We start from the raw sequence: 19772 nt of genomic DNA, 5'->3' as shown, positions 1-19772 counted from the left end.
TAATTCATTCACTTTTTGTATAGTTATTTTTTTTTGTCGTCAATTATTTTTATTACATTTTGGCCGCCATTTTGTTATTTTTAAATTAACATATAAATTCATTTTTTGTAAATATATTCATATATATATATAATATATAACATTACTTTTTTAAATATAAACAATTTAATGGTATAAATTTTTAACTAATATCCCAGCTTCGTATTTCAAAACACTCATTCAAATATTTTAATACATGTACAACTGTGACAACTTATCCACCACGCGTAAAGACACTCATTTTCATCAAGTATTAATTGTTTTTTTCCATATTTCTCAACAACAAATAACGCATTTTTTTTATTTTCACAATTTGTTATAGTCTTTTTCTTGAATTATTTTTTAAATTATATATATATTTATATATATTTTAAATTAATATTATTTTAATAAAATTTTTTGTAGTCTTAGTTTTATTTTTTTGTTGAGTACACAAAAAAAATAGAATAATAATATAATTATTTAGATGAAATGAATCAACGCGGAGACAATTTTATAATCGCGTGAATTATTATTAATATTATTTACAATTTTTTTTATCTAGACACGCACTAAAGGGCGTTGCTCTGATGTTGAATGTTGATCTAATTGCCCCTGTAGTCACTCTTCAACTTCACTAGTAGATGAATCATCTTCTGCTTCGCGAACTGATGTAAAGAAACTTGTTAATGTTTTTAATGCAACACCTATAAAAAATAAAAATTGTAAATTAGAAAAATTAACCCATATATACTCATATTCGAATAAAAATTCAATTAATAAGGTAGATCGAATTCATAGACTGGTTACAATTGATGATGAATGAATAGATGACTCAGATTCGCACTTTCAGAAATTATTATTTTTATGTTTTTCCTCCTGGCATATCTAGAGTATCAATTCTTTGGTATATTCATATTTTATACGCCACTCACTATTCACAATATAAAATATTGTTTTACTCAGTGCCTAAGTTTATCGGCCAAGAACAAAAATATTTTCGTTCATTAATAAAATATTATTTTGATATAAAAATTAAAAAAGAACTTTTGAAAAAAATTACATTTAAATTGTATAAAATAACATAAGTTACATTTGAAATATATAAAATTATTGTTAAATTTTACCTTTTCCTTCCTGTTCCGCTGGATCCGTACATTTTTCCCACTGTAAGAAACTTTCATTCGATAATACAGCACTATCCCATAAGTTATTACAAATTGCAAGTAATACTCCTGTAAAATAAAATTGATATTTATTAATATTATATAATTTCGAGAATAATTTAATTTTTTGATAAATTATATTTGTCAGGTTTGGTGAAGTTAACATCAAATTAACTCAGTCCACTACTTTCATATTTATTAAATCATCATTTAAATAGCAAGTAAAATTATACATAATCCAAGTATAGAGCCTACAATTTTTAATGAATATACGATCCCTCTCTTGATTTTGAATAGAACCTCAATTTTTAGACCAGCAGCTTTAAGTAAATAGCAACATTTGGTGTGATGAAATAATAGATCACTTCACAGTATGATGTATTGGAAGTTGTATTATATTTTTTACGTTTTATCAAAAGTACCCAAATTTACTAATTTGAAAAACAATTCTTTTCGTAAATGGGCAACTTTATTTAGACAAAAAGTTAAATTTTTTCTGTAAATGGAGTTTTCGGATCGCGTCAAATCGAGATTTCTACTTTCAAAGCGACAAAATGAATATTTTTTACTTTTAATTCTAGGTACTATTTTATTTTGTTTAATTTACATATTTGTTCTTGTAATGTATAAATATAAAAATTTGTTATTGTTGAAAAGACTTTTATATTACATACCTGGTGGGTGCTCTAATTTATTAATGTATGCTTTTAGGGCGTGTAAACATTGCATTTCACGATCGGCTTTATTATCGACATATCGTTGCAATAAAAAGAAATGCTTCTTTAATACGTCTTCATTCAGTTTCATTTTTTGAATTGAATGTTCACACACAGCCGTCATTAAAGCTCGAATAAATTCCTTTTCTGTAGCCTTTTCTTTGCCCACATTAGCCTAGAAAAAAATTATACATGTTTAAAAAACATCTCCGCATGAAAGAAACTGTTGATATATGAAATAAAACATACCGTAACCCACTCAGTAATGTGGTTAAATGTTACATCTTTCTCAAAGAATTCTAATAATTTAGCACGAATTTCGTCAAAAGAGAGCGAAATAGAATTTTCTGGTATACTTGCACTACCACTTAAATATTCTAATTTCTGAAATAAAAATAAAAAAATTAATATTTTGTATATATTATGAGCCATAATTTTTAGGTACTTACATTATCTTTGATAAAACTGCTCACTTTATGATTAGGAACGAAATCACTAAATTGAAGCCCAGAATCCAACCATAACTTTCGTGGAAAACTGGGTCCTTTATCTTTACTTAACGAATTACATAAATGTACTAATAATTTACCAGGATAATCTTCTTGTTGTATAAAACCAGCACAAGAGAACGCAACTTCTCGTAAAACTTTTAATGATAAAACACCCTCCGCCAGCAGAGGTACTGTAAAAAATTATTATTATTTTTTTTATTTTGTTTAATTATAGATTTTAAAGATTGCAATTTTTGTTAAAAATATTTGTCAGGTTGGTGAAGTTAACATCAAAATTAACTCAGTCCACTACTTTCATTTTTTTAAAATCATCATTTAAATATCCCTCGGAAATTTTTAATGAAGTGGTTCTCTTTCCCCTTAACTAATTAGATTATGTTTATAATTTATGCAGCGTTTGAAACGATAAGTACAGTTTTGTTAAAATCATCTTTCTAATTGAGCAACAGAGCACACAGGCAAAAAGTTTAGTGACCAATTACTTAAATAGTTGTGCCCTCCGATTTTAGATTAGTCACATTTTCCAAGAAAAATTTAAAAAACAAATCGGATAATCAAGTAAAATGAGATATGCTTACTTACAGGCGAAATCAGTGATAAAGCCTGAGTATAAGAGCAGTTATATACTCAAAATATCTGGGCAATATGAAATGTCAATTTATACGAATATATCACACAAGCGTATCGACATATCATTGAATAAAACTAAAAAAACCAATATCATTGAAAAAATAAACTAAACCAATAGTAGTTTTAAGCAAAGGGTGTCAGAGACCTAAGTTAGCGATCCTGTAACTGATGGGTTCTAAGATATAATAGTGTGAAATAAAGTTGTTAAGCCTACATTGATAAGCAAGAAATAGGGAATGCTTTAAATTAAAGAACTAGAAAACAAGCTGATGGGTGTGCAAAAAGATTATGGGGAAAATGGTTTATTCCCTTAATTAAATTCTGAAGTGCTATAAAATGTGAATGTGGAAATAATTTTTTCCCAAAAAAAGATAAAGTTTTCTCGAATACGTACGAAGCCCTTACATTAAAATCTAAGGATTCAAAAACTTGCGTTGCTATGAAAACGAATAAGCCATAATAACTCAAAGTATATTTTTTTGGATGGTAAGAATAATAATAAAAACCCCATTGTTATTGTAGAAGTTAAGAAATACAATTATTTTACACGTTGAACATAAAATTTATAAAAATTAGATTACTAACCAACTAATTCTGATAAATAATCCCAAATTTTTGGTAGATCTATAATTAAATCTTCAACTACTTCTAATAAACTTTGTAAACCAGTACACACAGCCTTTTGAGTAATTAATCCACGTTGACACAATACTGCTACTAAGTTGCCAGTATTTTTCCGTGCAGTTGAAGATTTTTCAATAGAATATAAATAACTACAACCAACAAATTTTCCAGCGAGCGCATCTGTTCCAAATAATGTTTTAATTTCAGCCTCACATACATCTGATACACTTAAGTCATTCCAATAATCATTAACAATTGTTTGTGTGTGTTGTTCTATTTCGTCTTCCGTAAGTTCTTTAACTGGCGGAGTTTGTGGTTGCTGTTGTTGCGTTGGTGTTTGTTGTAAATGGCTTGATAATTGTTGTGCAACAAATTGAGGTTGCACCACTGAACTAGTTGGCAATGAAGTTGGTTGCTGTCTAGCTTGTGATCCATCACGTGATCTTGCTTGACTACCACTACGAGACCCACGGCCATCTGAAACAATTTTAATGCCAATCAACATAAATACCTCTTAAAATAAGAACATTTGAAATATATGGTTTAAAATAATTTCTTACCATCATATGATTTATAATTACTTCTCTCCATACTTGGACCTTTCGAACTATATGGATCTTTACTACCATTCCGTGAGCCTAAAAAATAATATAGATCAATCAAACTAATAGAGTTGACAAAATAAACGACCCTATATCATACTGAGCAAAAGAAAAACATTAAAAAGGAAAGTTATACTAAGTGATCTTAGAAAAATTTAAGTACTATTTTTTATCATGTTTATTTTCGAACTGAAATTTTTCAATTCAATTTAAATATAAAAAACATGTATTGTTATCACATCAAGGAAACTGCAAAATACATTTGATAATATTTTGCAGGGCAAAAGGTGATCAGTTTTTTTCGAGAGTGGATAGGTTTTAGTGAAAATAAAATACACTAAAATCTTTATTATTCTCGAATATTAAAAAATTTATACAAAAATGTATATTGTATATAGTTGAAAATTATTTAAGAAAAATATGAAAATATTTCTATGTTTTAACAGGAACAAGGGTATCGTTCTAGATACAAGTCCTTTTCTAAACAAACAAATGATTCAGATCTAAGGCAGATAATACGACGAAATGTTGTATTTACTTTTAGTCAATATAGTTGAAGCTACTAAAATGTAGTATTTACCAAATAATAAAAGAAAAAAAGAGAGCAGTCTTTAAGGCTAAATAATTATTACCCTCACAGATCTAACCGTTTACAATTTTAAAAATCAACGCAATTTATGCAGCCATTACAACCCGAAATTAATGAAATCACTCATAATAAAAAAACTTGTTTAATCCTATAAATTATGCGAACTCTTGGCAAGTTCACTGATCAGGGTAATGTCAAATGAAAAAATTGGGCTTGATTTGTAGAAATAAACTTACCTCCTTGAGGTTGTCGAATTCTTTCAGCATCTATATGTTCTAAAGGTGAATACATATTGGTAATTGTTGTTGGTGGATTTACGTTGGCAGTACTTCCTTTACTCCATTTGGCATACCCAGAACGGGATCCTAATGTTTCAGCATCTATTGTTATCTATTGAAAAAAAAAACTTCATAAGATACGGAAAACTGATAGATATTACTTCAAAAAAATTAATTTAATTTTTTTTCAGTCAAGATTCTATCATCAAAACTTATTTCAGTCCACTACTTTCATTTTTTAAATATATTCATCATTTTCAATAATAATAATTTTGCGATGTTTTTATGATGATGACATTACAAATACTTACAGGCTTAGTACTTTTTAATTTAGAAGATTCAACAGAGAATGTTTGACGACTTCTCGATTGAGCTGTTGACCATCCATCTTCACCAACATTATTACGGCCACCACGTTTTCTATCACTACCTTGTTGAGCACTAGAACCACGATCATCTTTACGTGGCGTATTTAGTGGAGCTGAATTTAAAATTTGTATATTTAAATGTTCACTTTCAGCTTCTTTTTGAATTTCATCAATTGTGGTAGGTTTTAAGTCTTGACGACGTGGTATCCATTTATTATTTCTTAATTCAATAACATCTTGTAACATAAAACGTACACGACTACTAATTTTACCATGTTTTCTATCAACAATCTCTTGCATTGTTTGGAAAAAACTTTCTAATGACATTTTCTTCTCAATTTCCAAATCTTTACCAACAGTTATTAATAATTTACACAAACACTCTAAGTTTTCTTCTTCGATACCATTTAACAAATTTTTCAAACACTTCATCATTATACTTGCGGTTAACATTTGTTGTTTAAATAATTCACCAATAAATCGAACATTACCAACAGATTTTAATCGTACCCTTCTATCGTCTTCTTCTAATTGTAATTGTAATTCTTTTTTCTTTTCCTATTAAAAATTATATTATTTTATTTTCAATATGATTTGTTTTAATAAATTTTACACCTGCTACGATCAAAAAATTTGATTACTGTATATTCTCGACAAATCTAAATTACTAGAACACAAATCTAAATTATTTTGTATCTCATATAGCTGTGAATATACAAAGTATATGACATTTGTGTATAAATCTCTAATTGTCAACGTTATTTTTTAAACCGCTATACAAAGCCATCGCTCTCTTAGAAAATCATAGCTTGAACTCTACTATAGAATAACTTTATGTGCGTTCTACTGACTGCCACAGACAGGAATATTTTAATACTTTCTGTATGGTTTCTAATAAACCATCGAAGTTTAAACTAGCTATCGAGGTTACAACATTATCACAGGGCAATGCAAGTGAGTTTCAATCAATTGCTCGAAAATTGAGAAAATGTAAAAAAACTTAAATTAGATGATAATATCAATTTATATAAAAATATTGTAATCACACCAAGGAAACTGCAAAATATATTTAATAGTATTTGGCAGGGCAAAAGGTGATTAGTTGATTTTCGAGAAGTTTTTCCTTAGTGAATATTAAATATCACACTTAGGTATTATAGTTCTCGAATTTAGATAATTATTAATATTAAAGCTATCTATAAAAATGTTTCGATTCTACAGTACTATTTTTAAGAGGAATCAAAAATTTAAAGAACTTCAGATCAAATTTTCCAACGTGTTTGCAACTCGTTATTAAATGATAAATGATAATATTAGCTTACAGGATCAGTTTCATCTTCAATTTCTTTAACTTTCAACTTTCGTGCTTTTTCGTCAACATAGGTTTTTTCGAACTCCATTTGACATCTAGTAATTAATAATTTTCTAAAATTAACAAATCCAGGATCGTTTGAATTTTTACGTTCCGCTGGTACTTGCATTAATGCTAATTCGCGACACATTAACGCATAAGCTACTGAATAATTTGGTTCGTCAATGGCCTAATATGAAAGAAACAAAAAAATTAGTAAAGAAAATTTTTTCAAATTTATAGATAATATTACCTTTTCGAAAACTAGATCTATGACTCCCTGTAATCGTTCACAATTATCTATATTTAATTGTCTTACTTGATTAACGAGTGTATCGAATTTTTGTGGTGTTAATTTGTTTAAAACACCTCGTACTTTCTTGTATAACTCCTACAAATGCAAAGTTTTATTTAGAATACAACATTTGTAAAGCGTGAACAAAATTTTTTAATTTTTTACTTACTGCAGTCTTGGCATCTTCTTCATTTTGGGCTGAGCCCTTAACCAGTCTTGCAGGTTTCCACGCATTCTCAGTCTCATTTAATTTAACATCTTCTTTTAAGGATAGTGATACGTGTATCACGTTTGGTTTTCCCCCAGTTTTACTAGCTTTACCTTGTTGACTATTTCGTTTAGGTAAAGGCTACAAAAAATTACATAGTTACTTTTTTATTTAGAAAAATACGGTAATTGTTTAGCGATTTTGCTAAAAAGGGCCTAAAAATTTTGGAAAGTAAATAATTAAGTGCATCAATATGCACTTTTTAAAAAAAAGTGTCCAAATTTCATCGTAGTTTTGCATTCTTTTACTCCAAAATTTTTTATTTAATTAAATTTAAACAAACATATTTATTGTAATCACATCAAGGAAACTGCAAAATACATTTAATAATATTGTGCAGGGCAAAAGGTGGTTAGTTGATTTTCGAGAAGTTTTTCCTTAGTGGATATTAAATATCACACTTAGGTATTATAGTTCTCGAATTTAAATAATTATTAATATTAAAGCTATCTATAAAAATGTTTCGGTTTTAGGATACTATTTTTAAGAGAAATGAAAAATTTTAAAAACTTCAAATCAAATTTTTTAACGTGTATTTGTTTTTATGAATGATTTTAGGCCATTCTTTGCAAAACTGATCAATAATAATTTAAACAACTTACTCCACGTTGAGATTGTGTTTTAGCATAAGGAGGCAACAAAACATCATGACGATTCATACTTGAGTATCTATTGCTGCTATTATGATCAGGCAATCGATTGTGCTGTAAATAAATAATATAATTTTAAATCATCATTCATTGTTAAGAAAAAAAATTGAATTACCTTGGGGTGGTTTATTAAAGATTCTAAATCACGAGGTAGATCAGGTTTTCTGATGCTTTTTGGATCGTTTTGAAGAGCAACTAAAAATTCACGTAAATATTTTTTTTTACCACTTGTATTCCATGGAGCCCATTGTTCTGAAAGTGGATAATTTTGAAAAATAGAAGTAGAGCCCTTTTATTAAATATGTTTAAAATTAATAGTTAAAAGTTTATTATCAGCAACGAGGAATTCCAGCTTTTATTTCATTCATCGAATGAATCAGAATTGCTTTTATCATCATAATAAGTTGAAAAAAAAACTTACATAAATTGTAAGAATTATTTTTTTGTAAAAAATATAAAAATTATGAATATACTTTTTTTCTTTTTGTAAAAGTTATTTAAACTTGATGAAATACAAAATTATTTTAAATCGAAATTTACTTTTGAACATGAATTAAAACGAAATTTTTTTAAAACTTTTTTTCTACACTTTTTATCACATTTTTATTTATTTGTAAATATGTCAATATTTTTTTTAATATAAGCCAACTATTAAATAGATAGTTTTGAGTGTTACTATAGAAATTCGAATTCTAATTTTATTCGAATTTTTCGATAATCAAACTTACCTTCAGTGTAGGGTAAAGTTAACGACGTAGGTGCTGATGTTTTGTTAACATCAATCACTGACGAACTATTGTTATTTGTATTTAAATAATTATTAACAGCAGGTACAATTGACGATTTAGCATTTGCTTCATTTTTAGCTTGCACTAATTTTTCGGTTTCTGATAAATTTAAATTTTTGTTATCCGATTCGTTTTCTTTATTTGTTGTAATTGATTTGGTTGGTATTTGTTTTTCTACATCTCGAACTATACTACAAACATCGACTTTAGGCTTCGGTAACATTTTTACTTCAGATGTTTTACTAATATTGCTACTACTTATATCATTATTTGAATTATTTATTCCTAAATTTTGTTGTTGAGCTGCCTTATTACTGTCAATGATCACAGATGAGGGTATTGTTGATTCAGTGACAGGTGTTGATGGCGGTGTAACTATGTTAGTTGACTGTGTCGTCGTTTCATTAGTTTCATTATTCGGTGTTGGATTCTCATTTGTATTAAATGCATCCATATCAGTCCCTTCTTTATCGGCACCTTTACGATTCAATTCACGCATTTTATTTGTTTTATTCGTTGGCTTTGGTGGTTGACTAACTGGAATTGGAAGAGGAACTGTGGATGCGGGAGGTGTTGTATTTGGGAGTGACTGTACTGGTTGGGTTGTCGGTAATTGTGTTGGTTGTGGCACTTGGGATTGTTGTTGTTTTTGAAGTGCTGGAGCTGAAGATGTTGTGCTTGGGGGTACTGATGGTTGCTTTGTGGTATCCTTATTGTTAATTGACTTCTTAGAGTCAGTGTTTGCTTTATTTTTTCCTGTAAATAAAAAATTTATTGTATTAATAATAGTGAACAAATCAAGTAAATCGAATTACACTGACAGAGAAAATTTATATACAGCAGTGCAAATTTTTAACATTTTTAATAACCGAATTGAGATCCAGATTCAGAATATCTATCACGTCAAATTTTCAAAAGATTTTATAATAAAAAAGTGGAAAATTCGTTTTTTCGTTATAATCTCAAAACTACAACATTAGTTAAATTTTTTTTTTTTTTTTTTGCAAAGCGCTTTACAGAAATAAACATTTTCTCTTTTGGATTTTTCGAAAAACAATATGATTTCAAAAATTTAAGATTTCCAAAACTAACGTTACAGAGTTGTAGAATATTTATTTCGTTAATTCTACTTCGGATTCGAAAAATCTTAAGTAAGATTCGGATTCATCACGTTACGACCTTCTAAAAACTATATTATAATCATTTTTATGTAATAAAATTTTGTTGAGCAAAGTTATTATTAAAAGAACATGAGTGCATTTTTTTCGTAATTTTTCATCACATTCATAATTTCATATTTTTTGTCAGATTAAGTTTCAAACTGTAGCTCAATTTTGGGATACCATGTGCTATTTTTTGTCATTCATTTGTGCTTTTCACGTTTAACAAACACGCTATATTAGAGTTGAAAGACCATTAAAATTGTAATTATTTCAATAACTTTAGTATGAAAACCGTGCAACAACAAAAAATATTAAATAATAATTAATAAAATTATCTTTTTTTTAATTAATGATCTTTATTCCACATTGAAAATCCTGGATATATCACCTTTCTAAAAATAACATACTTAACGATTTAAAAATTTATTTTCTACAGAAAAGCCTTTTCTGCATTCAAATAACGATTAGAAACAGAAAAATGAATTTGATCCCGTTTCAGTGATAAACGACTCAATTAATTTGGTTATATTTTGATTTAAATGTTTCAACAGATAAGATGAAAAAATTGATAATTATTTTAAAGAAAACAATGGAAAATTAATTTAATGAATCAATGACTCAGAATGAATAAATTTTATTATTTGTAACGCAATTCTAGATGTTTAAAAATACTGCGAAATTTTTTTTTTGTATAAAATGCATTGCATGTTTGAATATATGAAAAATTATAAATGTATGTATATAGCGTTATACACACAACTAAAAGCCGGTGTAAATTCGATGAATAACGCCGATGTATTTTTAGCAGACATAATTCGGCTCCTACATCGTTACTAAATTAAGTTCTAACTTATGTGTCAGATTTTATATATTTCATTAAAACAGCATTCACACATATTCATATTTACTATCTCTTTTTATTATTATTTATTCATACTTTCAAATTAAATTTTTATATAATTTAAAAGTCCCTGACCTTATGTAAAAAAAAAAAAATTGAAATATATAAAATCTATGAACTGATTTAAACCGTGAAAACATGCTTCTCAAATATATTAGAATTTCTTTCGTTATGTATTATATTAAGTAAAAAATGAAAATGAAATGGACGTAAAATATGATATTCATATTGAAACGAGACATATTCAAATTGTAGTTGTGTTGGATTTCGAAATAGATGTCTAGACAAAAGCAATTGGTTTTAGATTTTTTCTAACTTTTTGAATAAGTAAAAAAAAGGCCACATAACATGGTAAAATAAGGCTTTTAAAATTGACATATCTCATTTAATCTGTTGATTCTTTAATATTTATCTTTTCAAAAATGTTGTAACTTATATGTAAATGCACTACAACAAGAAATCGTTTTAATGTTAAAATGGCAGATGCTTCACAAAATGGCGGCAAGTTTTTTTTATATCCCCAAGATTCTTTTTATAAAATATCATTTTATCAAAATAAAATAACATGAGTAAAAAATCAAAGAGTTTTCGAATAGAATACGATAAACTATGTGGTGTATTTTTAAGCTTCGCTAGACGTAGACTCTCGAGGAGAATAAAAATTAATTCATCGTTCCATCGGTATTTTCACAAGATCATTACAAGCCTACTAACACAAGCCTGGAAAAATCAATCGCCTCTTCGTTATATGGTATTTGCTAGGAACAGTCTTTTAACAAATTATATTAAATTTTGCCAAAATTGAATGTTTTGGACAGTTCTCATTTTTAGAAAAACCGAAAAATGATTTTTAACTATTATTATTAATTACAAAACGAAGTGACATTAATTTTAATATAATAATGTTTCGACTATTCAAGATTATAGTCGAATTATTCAATTGTTTTCATTTCAAAATTAAATTTTCTTTTGAAAGAAAGAATATAAGACAGTCCCCCCCTCTCCCCCAAATGTGAATCAAAATAAAAATGATCACGGTTCAATTCATAATTGAACATTGATCAAATAAAGTTATAATTATGTCAACAATAAATATACATGATGACGTCAATATAAAATCAAACTGACACGATTAATTTAATAAAAATTTACAAGAAAATTACCTCTTTAAAAAATGAGAAAATCACTAAGACGAAAGCTGTGTGGGCGGGCGAGGAATGATTTCTATGTAGCCATGATTTCATTTATAATGGGTTTTTTATGGTTGTGGAAGAGGGGGTTAGGTTTATTTTAGTAATAAGAACGGAAAGGAACAAAACAACAACTTTTGCTTGGTCAAAATAGTTTTCAACGGGAAATTTTGCATATTACTTATAAGCTCACATTTTAAAAGAATTATTTATTTGTAATAGTCTAAGATCCCAATTAGGATCGACCTTCACCCATCTGTTTACCGAATGAAAGTTATTTTTTATGAAATATAAAATGTTAACAAATATCCCTGCTATGGGTTGCCTAAAAAAATGTGGTCAAGACTACTTTTAGTGAAAATATCAAGAGTAAAATTTTTTGAAATTTTTCAGACTTGCATATCTAACGAATATTGATCTACTCGAAAGTAAAAGCCATAAAGAATATGCAGCAGCTCTGCTGTCTGCCTCTTTTCGTTCACTATTTTCGCATTTATACAAGTTGTGAATAGTAATTACGTTCATCTGTTAATTCATTGCCTCACATATATAAATAAAGATAATTTTATTGCAAATACGGTGCTATATGATTGTCCACAAAATATCAGTCAAAAAATAAAATTTACAAGCTTTCCAAGTTTTGATATTTTTATTGAAAGTTGTCTGGACCATATTTTTTAGGGCAACCCACAACAGGGATATTTGTAAATATTTTACATTTCATAAAAAATAACTTTCATTCGGTAAACAGATGGGTGAAGGTCGACCTTAATTCGGATCTTGTACTATAATGGCTTTTCTTTTTACCGAAATTCTAGTTCTAATGAACGTAATATATAAAAATTATCCAAAATAATATTTCCAAAAAATAAATAAAAAAGTATTAAGTAAGATGTTATAAAATATAAAAAAAAAAATTTTTTTTTTAATTTATTGCACAGCTGATTTTGTTTGATAATTAAAATTTTAAAATAAATTAGAAGTATAAAAAGAAAAAAATTTATATCCACGTGTCTAGACCAATCAATTGCTTTGTGCCAATCAAATATGCTTGAATGTAGATCATGTATATGGGTGGGTCGATTTATTTAAATTTTAAATATTTTGCAATACTTTTTATATTCAAATAATATTATTATAATTTTTTTAAGTCGACTTTATGCAGGCGATTGTCTTTCAAAAACCAAATTATAGGAAAAATACTTTTAGAATAACAATAATAAGTCAAGAGCAGATTATACATGTAAAATTAATATTCCAGTTTAAAAAAATATTATTAGGAATGTATTCATAATAAGATTTAAGGAAAATAAATAGGCCTTATATTTTTATTTATATTTATTTTTACAAAATCTTGCTATTTAAAATAAATGGCTCAATAATTAGTAGAAAATAAGCAATTGATCCAAGTTTTCTAATTTGAACTTATATCTTTTATTATCTGTGTGTATTTATAAGCCTTTTTCCCGAAAAATTATAAATATACATGTGGTGGAAAATAGACGTTAGTTTGAATTTTTCGGATTCTGTATTTTATAAAAATTCAATTTTCAAAATTGTTTAATAAAATATAATTAAGTATTAAAAACGTGAAATTTCATTTTAAAATCAATGGACTAGCGCGTTCGAATAAATAAACAAAAACCATCAAAAATTATCATAGTGCCACATGGGTTCTTTACCTTTTAAGGCTTAAAATTTAGTTTTACTTCAATGACGTCAGGTTGGAATAATACTATTATATATTAAATATAATTATCGCTTTAACTCCTTGCTTAAATTTGACCGTTCATTTTGCGCCATTTTTATAAGATTTTGCTTTACTTGATTCTACCTAAATGAACCAAGATCTTAAATTTTTTTTACATCCTCAAATTAATCTCTCCGATAATTAAAACTAAACTTTTTATGTTTTGAATATATAACTACCACACCCAATCTCACACTAAATTTTTACATTGAACAGATGAAATTGTTATTAAATTGTATTACAGGTGAGACCATGCATACACCGAAATTATCCATTTTGGTCAAATATTTTCAACTTGTTTCTGTTACTCAGGTCATTTAAGGTATATTGTTTATGTCTATATTTGGGATAAATAACTATTTGGCTACTATTTTGCAATTTTGCTCTACATATTACATCTTTTCTTTAAGTTTAATAACTTATACATCTATATTAACAAAATGAGTGCCTGTATGTGATTGCAAAGTAATTTCTATTTCAAAAGCTCAATATGGATATGTAATTATATTAATTACTTAAAATGAATAGTTTCTATAGTGCTTATTTTGGTCGGGTTAGTCAAATTTCAACGAAGCTTTTTGAAAAAAAATTTATATTTTCCTTTTAAATAAAATAAGTATTTTCCAAAACTTACATTTTGAAAGAATTGTATTCGTTCTGAAGTGTTATCATGTGTAGGAAACTGCAAAACACATTGGTGAGCATTTTGCAGGGCAAATGATGATCTTTAATTTTCGAGAAATTTTTTTCAAATAAATATGAAAAAATTTACTGAAGTTTTAACATTTCTCGGTCATAAAAATCACACGAGCAATACATTACATGACTTGTAAGATATTAATATTTTATGGTCAGATAAATTATGGATGAAAATCGTCATCAATTCTCTATCGCAAATAAACATCTTGGTAACATATAATAAAAAAAATTTTTTTTTGACATATCAATATGTTTGAGTTATGATAAGATAAAAAAAAATTTTTTTATCCCAATTCGATAATTAACTTTATATTAATATACTAAGATATTACCATCTGTTATAAAGTTTAAAATTTTTCTGTCTAAGTCGTTTATCAATAAGTTTTCTGAATATTATTGTAAAAATATTTTAATTAACCGCATAGAATTTTTGCCAAGTATAACTTTTTTGGAATTAACATTTCATGGACATACTAAGATTACGTAACACGTTGCTAAGAACATTTTTGATTGGAAAAAAATGTCTAGTAATGTTAGTGTTGAAATGTCAATTACTTTAAATTAACTTTATACATTAAATCAAAATTCAAGCATATTGATTTGACTAAATATTATATACATATAATAATAATTCAATTGGGAACAAGTGAGGTCATTCTACAGCATATAAAGTAGAAATGCAACTTTCTAAAGCAGACCACAAAATGAATTATTAATTATTATATAATATGACTCATATAATTAAAAACATATGATTTCATTAAATACATTTTTTAAACATATTCATGAATTAATTTACAAAAATTACCCCGCATTATTGCCCATTGAAACCGTGTTCCTCTCTTCACTCTTTCAATTCCTTAAATCTATTAATAGCAATATGATCTGGGACTTGAAAAAATTTACATACATATAATTTCGAAAAAACGCAACACTAATATCACTCCTTCTGATGAAAAATGTTTATTTGATTAAACTATTTTAAAAATTCACTAAAATTATGTTCAAAATGCCTTATTTTAAGGCACGTATGGTCACAAGGTCATTTATGTACAATTTATATAAAACACATTAAAATAAATAAACATAAATTAAATGAAAATATAAAAGTAATTTAGTTAGTCAAATTTTTATAAAAAAATTTTTGTTTAAAAAAAAGGTCTTTAAAATTATTTTAGAAATAAACGTGAAAAATTCTTTAAGTAAGTGCCACCCATGTGGCCACCACACAGACTGAGCATGGGCAGCAGACATGTTACCAATTACTCGGAAATATTCGAATAAATTTCGTTTTTAACCGGTGTATGACTACTTAAGTCAAAATTTATTTTAAAACGTCAAAATTATATTTTAAAGTTATAAATAGAATTTTTGTTTTATAATATATAAATAGTACTTACGTTTTTTATTAACCATTTTGACAATTAAAACTAGCTAAAATTACTATTAAAACAATAAATAAGAAACGTTTTAGGACAACATTACAAAATACTAAGAATGGTATATTTTTACACTTAACCTCATTTTAAGATTATTAACTGCACCGCGTGCACGAACTAAAATCAGACCGGAACTTGACTAGTGAATTTCATATTTGTTACTAGATTCATGTTTGTAACAAACATTTAAAAATAAAAAGTTACCAAATACTCCATATCAAGTGTATTGAAAAATATGTTTTCCCCTATTTCAAGATACTATTTTGAAATTTAATACATTTGCTTATTACTTTTATTTCTGTATGTTACAATATAAATATACACATTTAAATTGCAAGATTTAATATAATTTATTCGAATTTTCGTCTGATTATTATCTTGAAATTTGTATCCATGGAGAATGGAATTATTTCTTATTAACCTTGAAATAAATTTAAGCCGGATACATGACAAAGTAAACACTTCTGAAAATGTCATGAAATTGCCACAAAAAAATAATTGCAAAGGTTGCCATCTTAACATTCTTAACGGTGTTTCAATACCTAATTTGTATTTGACAAAAGTGTTTATCGTATTCAGTAGAATTATTTTACCCTTATTGTACCAAACATATGTCTTCAAAAATATTTTTTTTTTCTAATATACCTCATCCTTGTAATTTAGTTTTCTTCTTTTATTTAACTGTTTTCAAAATAAAATTTAACTAACTAATAAGATTAACCTAATGTCATTTATTCCCTTCAAATTAATTTAGGTTTCGATTTTAAAAATTATTTTTGGAAAATACAATTTTATTTCGAAAATTCATATAAATGGAATTTTTTTTAATACAAATTCTGAAATCATTTTTCTCTAGTATGCTTTTGAAGAAATTGTTCAGAAAAAATTTAATCTAGGTATTAAATTAAGTAAGCTGAAAAATATTTGACAGAAATCGTTCAACGTTAATTTTATTCAGTTATTTTGAAATAAAATTTCAGATACCTGTCGGTTTTTCAAAACAATTGGCATGTTTTAATTAAGTGAGAGTTAATATAAAAGGCTAAACACGTGGTAAATTTGTCTAATGAGAAACTAAATTAAAATGATAGAATTTGATTTAATAATTATTTTCGGCTATAAAATAGACAAAAATTACCTTTTACTTGAAGGATTGAAACACAATATTTTCGATTATAATTTAGAAAAAGAATAATTAAATAGTATATTACGATCCTAGACGCTTCGATCTTAATATTAAAAACGGCAGATTATCCAATAATCTGACCGTGGGCTGTATATTATATTTTTTTACCCCCCTAGCCCCAAGAATGATCTTCTTGGCCGCATTTAGCTCCGGGAAGACGATTTGTGTTTTGCAAAAGTTGCTCTTTCAAAAAAAAATTAAAGCGGTCGGAACGACCGTGCTTTCGGCTAGGGGATATCAAGGAAAAATTTTTTTTTTTAAATCTTAATTAGAATTCAACTCTTTTTCTTTTTTTCTTTTTAATTGTAATTGATGTATTCGACAACAGATTGTTATCAACATGTTTCGGCCATAAAAAATTTGGTAATTAAAATTTACTAATATTTGAGAAAAATTATGAATAAAATCTTCCAGTTTCTTTTTCTATTCGAAATATACTCTTTCATCAATTTAAATAGAACAATTAAAAAAAACCATTCAACAACTATAATTTTTTACTGTTTTAGACTCAATAATTGAGTCACGCCGCAGAAATTTTCAAGAAAGTTGGACATTGAATTAGATTAGTGTTTTTAATCTGGAGAATATCTAAAAACTAATAAATTTTCTGAGTTAAAAATTCAAAAAATTAATTACTAAAAGAAAAATAAAAACAGCTTACAAAATATTAATTTTTAATTGTTTTATAGCCCAAAATAAGCTGTAAATACGGAATTTTGACGAAATTTAACTACGGAGTGTCATCATCCTCATATCATGCTATGTTATTTAGTGTATTTTTAATTAATTAATTACTCTCTTAATTGATCGATAAGATACCCAAATTTTTTTTTAATTTAATAATATGTATCGTTTACTACAACATACTAAAAATTTGGATCATTTTCTACTAATTTATTTTTTTCTATTACTGGTGAGGGATCCTCCTTAAGTAATTGATAAAAAATCCATTTAATAATTTTTATGAAAAACGAATTTTTTTCCCTCAAACTATATACACACAAATTACAAGTTTGAAACTTATCCAAGTGCAGGGTTGTTCAGTACGATGTTATCACTTATATTTATTTGAGTATGTCTATTTAACATTTATATATTTTGAAATGTTCTGATATTTTAAAAACCATATACAAAAATAATTTAAATAATAGCTGAATTTTTAAAAACTTTAAAATGGGAACATTTTTAATGACTAAATAAATAAATCCGATTTTCATTTAAAATTGGTTGAGAATATATTAGTTATGCCTTCAATATTTTGTTTGATTTGCATAACTTTTTCTTACGATTAATTTTTTTTTCTGTTTGTGATTATATTGGTTTTTGAAATTATTTAAGAATAATTAATTATTTTATTTTATAAATGAAAACCGTTTAAGAATGTATGAGCATGACAACAATGTTTGATTTTAATGCTCAAAAAGAAAGAATTAAAACAAATAAAAAATTTTTTTTATTCAAAGTAAACATATTAGCAATGTCATTGGCTTTGGAAATATCGAAAGATGAATAAATAATTAAACTAAAATTTCAATTTTCGATATTTTGAAAATTACGCCAGATATGGAAATAAATTTTTTTTATTTTTAGTCTTATATCGTCAAGTTATAATATAATTCACATCAAAATTTAAAAAATATATTTTTTAAATTTTTTCCCCCACTACCGTGCTTATAAATCCTTATTTTATAATAAAATTGATAATAAAAGAAAAGATTTTAACCCGTTCTCCAAGTAATACTTTAATCATAATAAATAATGATCCAGTACGATCAGTCATAGCAATATTGGAATCATTTGTAATTTTTCAAAATTTAAATAAGAAATTATTTTTCAATTTGTAATTACAAAAAAAATGCAAGCATTAAATTTAATTTTTTAGTTGATAGCTTTAGCTTGTGGAATACCATATTAAAGTAAAAGTGAGAATACTAATTTTGTATTTATTTTGCAAAGTTCACATTTAATTTTATTCTAAGGGGATTGAAAATGTTTAAAATTTGAATAGTGCTTAAATATTATATTCTATAAAGCCGCATTTTCCCAAAAATACAAAACTTACCTTTGTTTAAAATATATATAATATATATATATATATATATAACTATTATTTATGAAATAGACATTTATGTGGAGACACATTTCTGCGAAATTGATGTACGACTGTTAAAATATGGAGAAGTTATAAGGTTTTAAAATTGTGAATGGCAGTGTGTCAATAATCTCTCCAGGAAAGACCGCATTAAAAAAGGGGCCACAAAAATTGTCGAGCTTGGTGGAGACCATCTAACGATTTTCTTTAATTTGACCTCGAACCTGATCTTTGAGGTCATTTTTGTAATTTGACTTAAATGTAAAATTTTCAAAAACAAATGTTCTTATATAAAAAATTCAACTTGCCCTTGAAACAACCTTAAAAAGTGAAGTTCAAGGTCAAATCAAAGGTTAAATTTATTCAAGCTCGCCAACATTTGTTTTATACCATATGTGTAAATATAATAATTATATTTAATTTCGGACTTAATTATTAAGTCCAAATCGTAAGTAATCGTACACTATTGCGAGAGGTATCGGATAAGTCTTTTTAAT

At 26.4% G+C, this 19772-nt stretch overlaps 1 protein-coding gene across 5 annotated transcripts in view; it reads right to left on the bottom strand.

Moving 5' to 3' along the window:
• Positions 1-448: 448 nt before the first annotated feature.
• The window catches only part of LOC123290381 (eukaryotic translation initiation factor 4 gamma 1-like), a 79123-nt gene continuing 59799 nt past the window's right edge, over positions 449-19772 (bottom strand). For 4 of the 5 annotated variants that reach the window (XM_044870529.1, XM_044870531.1, XM_044870532.1 and 1 more), the window contains 15 exons: positions 8796-9611; positions 8183-8319; positions 8020-8121; positions 7319-7498; positions 7108-7245; positions 6826-7044; positions 5447-6061; positions 5094-5247; positions 4227-4304; positions 3628-4143; positions 2350-2582; positions 2150-2284; positions 1859-2075; positions 1146-1253; positions 449-725 (listed from right to left, as the gene is read on the bottom strand). In XM_044870529.1, the coding sequence (XP_044726464.1) occupies positions 640-725; positions 1146-1253; positions 1859-2075; positions 2150-2284; positions 2350-2582; positions 3628-4143; positions 4227-4304; positions 5094-5247; positions 5447-6061; positions 6826-7044; positions 7108-7245; positions 7319-7498; positions 8020-8121; positions 8183-8319; positions 8796-9611 (3734 nt within the window). In that variant the 3' untranslated portion in view covers positions 449-639. Of the gene's footprint in view, positions 726-1145; positions 1254-1858; positions 2076-2149; positions 2285-2349; positions 2583-3627; positions 4144-4224; positions 4305-5093; positions 5248-5446; positions 6062-6825; positions 7045-7107; positions 7246-7318; positions 7499-8019; positions 8122-8182; positions 8320-8795; positions 9612-19772 lie in introns of all 5 variants that reach the window. The other variant, XM_044870530.1, reaches the window with a different exon arrangement.

This window comes from Chrysoperla carnea, chromosome 1, assembly GCF_905475395.1.
Source record: "Chrysoperla carnea chromosome 1, inChrCarn1.1, whole genome shotgun sequence".
In the NCBI taxonomy this organism is placed as follows: domain Eukaryota; kingdom Metazoa; phylum Arthropoda; class Insecta; order Neuroptera; family Chrysopidae; genus Chrysoperla; species Chrysoperla carnea.
The sequence above is the reverse complement of the archived record's forward strand: the minus strand, read 5'-3'. Positions and strand labels throughout refer to the sequence as shown.